The 12,176-nt window shown below is 44.5% G+C and overlaps 1 protein-coding gene across 4 annotated transcripts in view; it reads left to right on the top strand.

Annotated features, from left to right (window-relative positions):
• MAN1A2 (mannosidase alpha class 1A member 2) overlaps nucleotides 1–12,176 on the top strand; it is a 234,973-nt gene that overhangs the window by 44,514 nt on the left and 178,283 nt on the right. For 3 of the 4 annotated variants that reach the window (XM_006135741.5, XM_075904629.2, XM_089772094.1), the window contains one exon: nucleotides 4,887–5,142. In XM_006135741.5, coding sequence (XP_006135803.3) covers nucleotides 4,887–5,142 — 256 coding nt within the window. Of the gene's footprint in view, nucleotides 1–3,697; nucleotides 3,846–4,886; nucleotides 5,143–12,176 lie in introns of all 4 variants that reach the window. The other variant, XM_089772090.1, reaches the window with a different exon arrangement.

Genomic DNA, 12,176 nt, shown 5'->3' on the forward strand with positions numbered 1-12,176 from the left:
GTTTTACCAGTATTTGAGATGCCTGGACATGGCATTTAAAAAGAGACTTTGAAGGGCCGCTGTGGAGTAAGCTTTTAATATGTTTAATATATGTAGGTTCTCCCCCCCCCCCCCCCAAAAAAATTATTGGCAGGGAAAATGAAAAATATACTTGTAAATATACTTCTGTATAGTAACTAATCAGGAGTTGGTTATTTTTTCCTGTGGGATTACAAAGTGATGTCATCAAGTCACAGTGTCCACTGGTGGGGGGGCAGAGGGCGTAGGCATGAGAGGATAAAGCCTCCCCCTACCCCCGCGCGTGCTGCCCCTTCTCAGGCCCCATACATGGAGCCAAGCCCCACCCACTGCTAGCCTGGCCCTCTCTGGTGGTCACGTGGAGAGCTGGGCCTGGCATGGGGTTATGGAGGAGAGAAAGGGCCTGTTAGGCCATGGGTGGGGGAGGAGACAAAGCGCCCAGGCCAGCACAGCTGGAGTAGAGGGAGAGGAAAAAGGGCCCGGGGTTGGTTTGGGTTAAGGGACAAGAGAGGAAAAAAGGCCCGGAGTGGCAGGGCTTGGGGGGGAGGAGAAAGGGCCTGAGATTGGCGTGGCTGCAGCCTGGCCCTCCCCGGTGTCCAGGGCGAGAGCCGGGGTTGCCTATCCCCATGAGAAGGGGGTTGGCAAGCGTAGCGAGCAGGGGGCATAGCCCACTAGTATTGATTAATTAACTGATTCATTCTTTTTACTGTATTCCTTAATACTTGTGCAATAACAAGTCTTGGGTACTGGTTTGTGTAGCATATTGATAATCTATGATGACAGCCCCACAGTATGAGCAAAATGCTTAACAGTCCAAGAATATTTGTTTTACTGAAGTTAATGCCTGAGACGCATAAGCGATTGTTCTGTTTTTTGAATTCCTATGCTGACCCAAAGCAGTTGCCAGTGCTGTCCCTGTTGCAGTAGCTGCAAATAATCAGATTGGCACAGTGTACAATCTGAGGTTAATGCCTGTTTCAGTAAATGACCGCTTTAATCAATAGTGCATTTCATATTAATTTTCAGCTGCTGTTTTTAAGTAAAGCATATTTCTGTCTATTCAGGTATAAACTTCTGAGAAAATCTGTATTCCTAGAAATTCTGAGTTGTTAATTTAACATTTTTTAGAAAATATTCCAGTAACAAAAATATTTTGCAAAATACTAGTAATATTATGGCTTTTCTTTAACTGTTTAATATGAATTTTCAGATTTTTGATGCCTTAGTTGGTAAATTTTGCCAGAAGTATATAAACTAAGATTAGACTTTGTCCGAGGGCTGAGGATTCATACACTTAACCTTTGGGAAAGAGGGATTATGTTACCCTGCGTGGAGTTCGCTCATATTTTGAGCATTTACAAACAAAGCTACCCCTGAAATCTAAAACAAAATTACTTTATTGTTATTACAGCATAAAATAAACTTAACAAAGTGTAATATCACAAATAATTATAGTTCTGATCAAAAATAATTTTCCTGTGACACAAGGAAAGGCCAAATGAGAGTTAAAATAAAAATGGGCATGTGACTTTGAACATACATAAACAATATGGACAAAAACAATAAGGTTAGGCAAATTGAACTAGAGTATTCTAAAACACTAACAGCAAATGAACACTTTAACATATCAATCTGAGTGAGAAATACTGAAAAGGTTTTCAGGATTGGTTATTGAGGGAAAAACATAAGCTGAATAAAAAGTGAGTGCCTCAAAGAAGAAAAAACCTGAGTTGTTAACAGTTAATTACTGTTATAGTTCATTCATTGTCCTGTTTTTCTTGAATTACTGCAGCAAAACAAAAACTATTAAATATGTTAAAAGAAATCATGCAATACCAATACTTTACGTAGGTATTTGAAGATTTTTATGCTTGCCTTTTTTCCCCTACTTTTGAGTGCAGCGATATATTGGGTACTTACCACAGGACTTCCAGTGTTCCAGTTTTTTACTTTTGGTCTGGTCTGTATTAGGGATTTACTTGCATATAGCTGTGTCTATCAGAGAAATGAAAAATCCACACCCCGAGAGAGACCAATATATCAACCTAACCTTTGGAGTAGTCCAGCTGTAGGTTGGCAGGAGAATTCTGTTAAGTTTGTGGATTTGGGTGTGGAGTGGCATCCAGCACTATGTTTTACCTTCTCTATGACTTAACACTAGCGCAAACTTTTAATAAACAATTTGAGAGGTGTTTAATCATTTAACATTATCAGTGGCTGCATTTTCCCAAAACTGTTTCTGTGAGATGGCTGGTGGATGGGTGGGAATGCGAATCAGGCTAGCTATTGTCTTCCTAAAGGTACAGAGAGGGCAAGAGAGTGCCTTTCCTTAAATTATCTATAGCTTGATTGTACACCATATGGACATACAACTATCTTTCCATAGCTGCCTGTTTGGTGTTGCTTTTAATTTCTAACTGTCATGACACAATGATTGATTTTTACTGAGAGCAAATACTGTGTCTGTCACTTAGCTGCCAGCTTCAGCCTGTTACTTATAACTGTTTGCAGGATTCAGTTACCTTCATCAAACAAAACCTGTAATTTCATCAAAAAATGTTAGGCAAGAGCTGTTTTCCATAAATCCTTGTTGACGTGCAGTAATTATGCTACTGTCTTTTGTTTACTAATTGTGTCTCATATTAACCTTTCCACGATTTTGCCTGTAACCTATGTCAGATGAACTGGTCTGTAGTTTCCTGGATCATTCCATTTACTCTTTTAAAATATTGGCACAACATTAGTTTTTTGCCTATGCTTTTCACCAGTGTCCCAATATTTAATGGTTCGAGAGTTTATCAGAGAATTCTTTTAATATTTTTGGATATAAAATATCTGTTCCTGCTGTTTCCAAAATGTTCTACTTTAACTGATGCTGAGAAGATATATTTGGGATGGAATAGTCACTGTGGCTGGTGCATGGTTCAGAACAGTACGTCCGACAAGATACCTTGAAACTAGTGGCAGGAGGGGAGTGGAAGGGGGGGGGGCGGCAAGGGGCAGGAAGTAGGGAGTTGTGTTAGCTCTTGTTGGTTTTTCTCTTTGAAAAAGTCAGATCTGGGATAGGTTAAGATGTGGGGGATGGAAAATAGAGGGTTTTAGAAGGTATCTAATGGTGACTGAAGTGTGGCAGTCCCTCAGGGTAGAAAAGTAAAATGGCATAGCGTTAAAAGTGGTAGAACTGAAGGGGGAGAGGTGCAGAAGTCAGCATGATCTTGTGCCTGATCTGTGTGCCTGACCTGTGTGTGAGTAAGAATGAAGACAGTGGCTGTTGGTGGTCATACAGGGGTTGGCATGGTGACCTTGCACCATGTAGCTAAACCCTGTATTTAATCCCATTTCTGATTTTTCAGTACACCAAATAGCAGCACCATAGGGAGCTTAGAGTTGATGAGCATGAGAGAGCAGAATTGAGTGGAGGAAGCATGAGGGAAAATGTGGCATAAATTAGGGGGACCGATGTTGGAGACAGTGAGACAAGGCTTTATATGCTACATGTTGCATTGTCCCATTTTGTGTGGGATTGTAGGCTGCAGGTAAGGTAATGGGAAGAAGGTGAAATTAAGATTGTTAGTGGCAAAGGTTGGGTGAAGGTTAGGCTAATGATATCCTGGATTTTTATGGTTTTATTGCTAGTGTATGCACGTAAACAACCTGAATCTATATTTAATTTTGGCAGGATTTGTGGAGGATTGGATTATTCACAAGGCTAAGCAGGTGATTTGTTGGATAGTGGAGGCAGACTGTAATACAGGTTCAGCCTCTCTAGTCCGGCAACCTTGGGACCTGACTGGTGCCGAACCAAAGAATTTGCCAAAACATGGAAGGTAAATGTTGTTTAGCAGCATTATTAACACTTCCACTGCTTACTGGGCTTTTAGAAAATATTTAGGAGTAAATTAGAGCTAAATAACAGAACACTGAGAACCAGGACTGTTGGCTGTAAACAAACTTTATCGGATTGTGGGAAACTTGGCCACACCCATAATAATTGGGCATCTGATTTAACTAAAATCATGCTGGACCATGGATGTTTTTCCAGACCAGAGAGTACCAAAATAGAGACTTTAAAATTTTAAATCACTTTATAGTTGGATGAAAACTAATCTGGAAGGCCTTAAGTGAGAGGTCCAAATGTATCCTTGCTGCTTCCAAAAACTACAATTCTGACGATACAATGATCCACCTTTGGTTTTAATGACAAGGCATTCAAATCAGGATGGGATGTGCAGTGCTGGGAGCTGTAGTTTGTGCAGGCCATGTTGCTTGAATGGCTTGGGTGACTGTAGTTTTGCTATGTTGCTCATTAAACAGATTGTTGATTCAACCCTTTGTTGAGCAAAAGGAAGGGAAGAGCCCTCTTTGTATTTTTTTAAAGTTGGTCATTCCTAAACATAACTGTGTGTTCTGTGTTTTTTTAAAGTTGGTCATTCCTAAACATAACTGTGTGTTCTGTGTATCAGGAGAGATGCACTCATGAAAACATGTCAGGCCTGAACATGAAATTGAGAACATGGGCCTTTTCTTTTTAAATTGTTGAATAAAAAGGCAAGGGAAAATACTGAGACATGATTTACAATAACCAGTCACTGCCCCAGAAAGATGAACATTCTTATGGTTCATGAACAAATATTACAGTAAAGAAAGACTTGGATTTACTATTGGAGCTGTGGCAAAATACAGTGTAGTATGTGTTTGAGAACTGGGACTAATTCTATACTGAAATATTTCTGTGAAAGTCTGTTTGAGTCAATATAATTGTCTACAGTAAGCCAGTGCAGAATATGGCTTTTTCTTGTTAAAGGAGGGTTGTCACTATTGTTGGTTCCTTCATGAAACCAGGCTCTGATTAGCATTTGTTTCTTTAGAGAAGAAGAGGAACGCCTGAGAAGTAAGATCCGAGCAGACCATGAAAAAGCTCTAGAGGAGGCAAAAGAGAAGCTGAAGAAATCTCGCGATGAGATTCGAGCGGAGATTCAAACAGAAAAGAACAAAGTAGCCCAAGAGATGAAAAAGAAAGACAGCAAGCCACTCCCACCTGTACCAGTACCAAACCTCATAGGGATAAACAGTGCAGACCCAACTGATAAGGACATCCGAGAGAAGCGAGACAAAATTAAAGAGGTAATGGGCAGAGTGTGATCGTGGTTGTTGCAGGCTGTGATGGGAACTGTTTTACTTAGATTTTCAACCATTGCTGTTCTGAACATTTTATTAAATCCTATTTAAAAATAAGTATGATTATAAATCTTTAAAAATATTTAAAAAACCAACACATTTAGTAACAAACACACAAGAACTATTCATCTGTGTGAAAGGAAGAATTGAATTTGATATTGTCAGAAATAACAAAGGAATATAGGTGTCTTGTGGCACATTGCCAGCATTGTGCATTAAGTTGTTTCTCAGTACCCTGGCTCTCTGATGCAAAGGATTCCTGCAACATTTGATACCAGACAAACAGAACGGATGCATATATGGTCATCTATGCTGTCAAATAATGAACATGTGATTGATACTTATGTTTCTTATGCTTCAGAACACTGGTCCACGTAGTCCTGTGTCCTGACTCTTAACAGTAGCCAAAACCATCTGCTTCAGAGGAAAGTGTAAAAAGCTCCACGGTGGACAGTAATGGAATTGTCCATCAGAGAAACTTGTTCCTAGTTGGTGTGCTGTGTAGGGGTCAAAAAAGGGGTCTGATGATAGGTGTACAGCCTGGGCAGACACTGCTTTTACTGATTTATAGACTTTGATTCCTCCTTTTCTTCTTCCGGTAGTGTCCCCAGGGTGCAGGTGTCGGGCTGGTCCCAGCGCCGCGGGTTGGAGAGTCATCAGCTGTGGTTCAGTCGGACTGCGCATGCGCGGCGGCACGTGCTTTTCATGCTGTTTGTGAGCTTGCGCGCAATCCGGCTTCTGCCAGTTCCTCCTGACTGTTCACGGTCGCAGGCGGAGCAACTTCTTTCTCCTCAAACCTCTCAGCGAAATCTGTAGAATAGTTTGTTTAGTAAGTTAATAGTTCATAGTTAGTTAGTTAATTACTTGTTACCCCGTGTCAGTTTAAAAAAAAAAATTTTTTTTCTCCTCAGTTCATCATGCCGGCTTCCCCCAGCTTCAAAAAGTGTGCGCAGTGCCGCGACGCAATGCCAGCGTCTAACGGGCACTCTGTGTATTAAGTGCTTGGACGAGGGTCATATACCCCCAAAAATGCCCATACTGCACAAAGCTGACTGCCCGAGCCAGGCGGGACTGCAAGGTGTGGTTAAAACTGCTCCTTTTCAGCAAAGCCCTCCAGCCTGCTGACGCTGAGTTGCCCAAGCCATCCACGTCTGTGGCCCCAGCAATGGGCAAAAAGTCGCCTCTCTGCTCATAGTCTACATCTAAGAGTGTGAGTGATAAGCCAGGTACCTCAGGAATCAGGTTACTTCGGCATGCCGAACGGTATAAGTCAAGCCATAGTGTCTCGGAGCCAAACCCCTCCCTTCATAGGGGGTCAGCATTGACACCGGTGGTGCTTCTAAGACCTGAATTGGCCCCGGCTCCTGCCAAGGAAAAGTCTTTGGCACCGACTACTGTGACTTCCTCAGTGCCGTCCGCACCTCTGTCGGCCTCAGGGGCGCAGGCATCGGCTTTGGCGGTTGCGGCACCGACTGCCCCGGCACCAGGCTCACAGCAGTTGTCCCCAGCACCGTCTTCGGCACCATCGCTGAGTGGATCATTGACGCCGACTATCCTGCCAGCACCGAGCAAGTCTCGTCGAAGAGCAATTGAGTCATCGACCAGACTCGCTCCAGACCCTCTCACAGGGCATGCTGTGGCACCGAGTCATCGTGGTTCTGGGGCAAGCCAGTCACCGGTTCAGGGAAAGGGTAAGCACAAGCATCAGAGGATAATAACCCCCTCTCCAAGCCCAGAACCCGGTGGTCTTCTCTCCCCAGCCACTATCACCAGCCTCTGTATTTTCCAAGCCACTTCAGCAAGAAACCTGGACCACGCCTATCTCTCAACATCACAGGCGTTCTCCACAATACTCACCATCCCCTCAGCAATATTGCAGGCATTCCTGTTCATCATATGCTAGGCACCGATCTCGCTCTCCGAGGTCACCTACATGCTCTTCCTCCTCTACGTGCCATCATGACTCCAGAAGATGATACTCACCAGGTTATTCACCTAGACGTTATTATCAGGACCAATATTGCCATCATCGAGACTACCATTACTGATGTCAATATTCCTCGGGACACTCTTCTTCTAGGTCTCCACGCTGTCATCAGCGTCACTCTTACGGCAGCTGCAGGCTACCAACGCCACCAGAGGCTTCCACTTGACCACCTACACCATCTGGAGATGTTCTTCTTCCTCTGAGACAACCGGAACCAGTGCCGGTAACTGCACTGGAACAAACATAGCCCCTATATGTTTACGGTCTATATGTTAACGGTGCAAGTGCAATCTCCAATGGACCAATCTTCTTCCTCACTGGACGATGCCGTTTTCCCTGGAGATTCTTCCCCGGTAGACGACATTCATCAATTTCATGAATTTTTCAGAAGAGTGGTGGAATACCAGGAGCTACATGTGGCGGAAGTTCAACTGAAACAGCATTGTCTCCTGAAGAACCTCCCACAGTCTCAGAAATCCAAAATGGCACTACTCTTTGAGGCAATCCTAGAGATTGTGGATGATATTTGGCAAACACCTGTGTCATCCCAGCCCACACATAAGAGGGCAGAGAAGAAATATTTCGTCCCCCCCGAAGGGGATGGAATTCTTGTTCACGCACCCGCAGCCAAATTCTTTAGTCGTTGATGCAGCGCAACAAAAATCCAAGACATCACAGCACAGAAATATTGACAAGGAGTCCAAACGATTAGACCTTTTTGGACGGAAGGCTTATTCCTCCGCCACACTTATGCTAAGAATGGCGAATTATATTGCACACCTCTCCAACCATAGTTTCGATAATTATTTGAAGATGGTAGCAGTATTAGAGCACTTGCCTGAAGACAAATGGCAGCTCGTTAAAGCAGTAGTCCAGAAAGGCTACACAGCCTCAACAACGGCCTTGCAAATTTCCCTGGATATTGCTGATGCGGCGGCACGTGCCACAGCAACATCAGTGGTCATGAGGCATTCTTCCTGGTTGCAGATGGCATCAGTACCTAAGGACTTACAAACAAAGGTCGAGGTCTTTTTGTGGAAAAAACTGATCAAGTGCTGCACTCCAGAAGAGACTCTAGATCTACCCTAAGAACACTAGGGAGGTGTGTACATCCCTAATCGTTGCAAACACTACATACCTTACTTCAAGCAGAGGCCCCTCTCGTATATGGCGCCCAGATATAGACAACACGACCAACAGCAACAACGCGGTAGACCACGACAGCAAAAGTGTAGACCGCAAACTGGAAGAACTTCAAATCCTCAGAACAACAGGCAGCAAGTTTGATGGTCCTATCGATGGACTACGAACCATTCCGTTAACATATCTGCCAGAATCACAGAAGTTGTTTCACCTCTGACTGAGACCTTACCAGAACAGAGGGTTTGCCATCACCACAGCTCGCTGGGTCCTGGAATTAATACCATTAGGATACTCCATTCCCCTTCTCCACCACTCCTCCCCCAACCTCGTCCCTTTTCAGGGACCCATCTCATGAGACCCTCTTAATGCAAGAGGTTCTCTGACTCATTAGAGATTGTGGCGGTGGAAGCAGTGCTTGAACAGTTCCAGAGCAAAGGATTCTACTCCCATTATTTTCTCACCTAGAAGAAATCGGGAGGATGGAGACCGATCCTGGACCTTCGAAATCTCAAATGGTACCTCAGGAAACAAATTCAAGATGGTGACTCTAACGTCTATCTTCCCAGTATTAAACAAGGCAGATTGGTTCATGTCCCTCGATTTGCAAGATGCGTATTTTCACGTGACAATACACCCAGCTCACAGACACTTCCTGAGGTTCGTCATAGGCACGCAGCACTTTCAATACAAGGTCCTCCCGTTCAGCCTATCATCCGCGCCCAGGATCTTCTCCAAGATACTCTCGGTGGTTGCAGCGTATCTCCATCGCCAGGGCATCATGATCTTCCCATACATGGATGACTGTCTTACCAGGGTCCATACCTACGAGCACACACTTTGGGCCACCGAAGTCACAAGAAACTTATTTGTGGATCTGGGCCTCGTACTGAATTTCCCGAAGTCCTCACTCATACCACAAAGATCCCTCATGTTCATTGGGGCACGATTAGAGTCTATAACGGCCAAGGCCTATCTTCTTTCAGAAAGATTCCACACAATACAGAGCCTAACGCAGACACTGTCCGTCAGTCCAAAGGTGCCGTTGCCATTGATGGTGTGACAATCCCTGATGTGGTGGACTTCTCCAATCAACATGCTCTCCGGGGTCCTGTTCCACCATCTGTATCCTACTGTTCAAGTTACTTCAGACGCTTCTTTCCTAGGTTGGGGAGCCCACTGTGAGGGCGAATTCATTCAAGGCCAATGGAATACACAAGAAGTTCTCCAACATATCAATTTCCTGGAACTCAGGGCAGTATTCAACGTGTGCAAGGATTTGTGGACAGACAGTTCAAGTCTTTACCGACAACGCTACCACGGTTTACAGGGTGGAGCCCGATCCAGATCCCTTTGCAAAGAGGCCACGAAGTTATGGAATTGGTGTATAAGTCACAGAATCACCATTATGGGCACATACCTCCCAGGCAAGGACAATTCAATTGTAGATGCCTTGGGCAGACATTTTTTTCCTCAACACGAGTGGGAACTCAACTCAGAGGTGACCCACTCCATATTTCAGCGGTGGGGACTCCCCACTATAGACTTATTTGCGACACATCTCAATGTGAAATGCCCAAAATACTGTTCCAGAGCCAGCCTGGGGCCGAAATCCATGGGGGATGCATTTCTGATAAACTGGACTCACAATCTCCTCTACGCCTTTCCTCCAGTTCCACTTCTCCCGAGAGAATTAGAGAAGATAATCAAGGACAGGGCCATGGTGATACTCATAGCCCCATTTTGACCCAGACAGATGTGTCTTCCTCTCCTCTTACAAATGTCTCGCCAACCACCATATCATTTACTGAAACGACCCGACTTGCTCACGCAACAGGGACTGTCTATGGCACGATCCCAAATCGACCGACTGCACCTCATGGCGTGGCTCCTAGATAGTTCTATAGCACAGAAATCCTTTGCTCACAAAAGACTCTTTATAAATGGCGTCGCTTCCACTCGTGGTGCTTGGCCAATGAGCTAGATGCAATGTCTATTCCAATTAATTGTATCCTGGATTATGCTCTCTGTTTATATCATTCCCACGTGGGGCTCTTGTCCATCAGGGTCCATCTCTTGGAGATTTCTGCATTCAGACAATCCATTGGAGTTTTTTCAATAATGGCTCACCCGATGACTAAACGCTTCCTGAAAGGGCTAACGAACTTACACCCCCCTGCACAGAAAGCCCCCTGCTCTATGGGATCTAGAGTTAGTTTTGGACATCCTCACTTACCCATCACTTGAGCCTTTAGCTACATGTGGCATTCCTACTCTCACCATGAAAGTTGCCTTTCTCCTAGCTATAACTTCAGCTCAACGGGTTGGGGAATTGGCAGCCCTCTCGGCCTTTTTTACCAACTAGGGGGTAATACTTCGACCTCACCCCAACTTTTTACCAAAGGTGAATTTGGAGTTCCATATAAACAAGCCTATAATACTCCTGACATTCCATCCCAAACCACATACCTCTGCCCAAGAAGCTCGTTTGCATACGTTAGACGTCTGCAGAGCATTGGCTTTTTACCTGGAATGAACTCACTCTTTTCATCGATCTCAATGACTTCTCCTATGTTCAGAGGGAAGAAACAAGGGCTGATCGTTGTCTTTACAGAATATTTCTAAGATAATTGTGAAATGTATTACAACATGCTACTCTTTACGCCATAGGCCCATAGCTACACCAATTACTGCTTATTCCACCAGAGCAACATCCACCTCACTGGCATTTCTCAAAGGAGTCTCAATTCAAGACATTCGCTGTACAGCAACGTGGTCTTCGGACATAACATTTGCTAAGCACTATGCTGTTGACGCTATTGCCCGAGAATCAGCGCTGGCCTCCACGGTGCTGTCCACAGCAACCCGTTCTTGACTCCAATCCCACCTCCGCAGATGAAGCTACTGCTCTGTACTCACCTGAAGTGGAGCAGCCGCGGGGACACTACCTGAAGAAGAGGAGGAAGTTACTCACCCTGTGCAGTAATGACACTTCTTTGAGGTGTCTCCGCCCGTGGGTACTCCATGACCCGCCCTCCTCCCTGCTTTGGAGTCTCTTCTTTATGTTTTTCAGGAGTGATCTGATTCGGAGGAACTGGTGGGAGCCGGTTTGTGTGCAAGCTCACAAACGGTGCAAATACCACGTGCTGCTGCGCATGCGCGGTCCGGCTGAACCACAGCTGACGACTCTCTGACCTGTAGTGCTGGACGAGCCCAACAGCTGAAGTGGAGCACCCATGCGGGGGGGGGGGGAGAGACACACCTCGAAGAAGCATCATTACTGCACAGGGTGGGAAACTTCCTCTTCTGTTTGCTTATGATAGATAAGCTACAGTTGTATCCAGGATGAAACTTTTCATGAACCGTCTATATGTTAACCATGTTCCTTACCCCCTTATCTATTCCCATTTGCTCTGAAGTATACATTCAGGCTCACCTATCCTTTCCCCCTTGCAAGTTACTGATTCAAGGAGTTTCGTGATGTGAAAATGGCCATCATCAACTAAAAAGCTGGGTAAACGGGCGGGTATGGTTATATTCATCACATACTCATGATTATGCAGTATATGGGTGTTCACATTATTGAATTAGGGCTTAAAGGGTGATATAATTGACAAGTGTATTTACATACTAACTAAGATAAAAAGGTGTACCTGTGGTTAATTTGTTGCTCACTCAAATCCCAGGATTGAGGGGGTCTGAGATGGAATGAATATCTGCAAAAAAAAAGTGCCTTTTTGCCGCCTCTGGGTAATTTGTGCTTTTTTAACACTAGTGGTTCCCAACATGTGTGTCAAGACTCCCAGGGGGGTCACAAAAGATTACCATGGGAAGTGGATGGATTGTTAATCTC

This window comes from Pelodiscus sinensis, chromosome 1, assembly GCF_052426305.1.
Source record: "Pelodiscus sinensis isolate ZL-2025 chromosome 1, ASM5242630v1, whole genome shotgun sequence".
Lineage (NCBI taxonomy): Eukaryota > Metazoa > Chordata > Testudines > Trionychidae > Pelodiscus > Pelodiscus sinensis.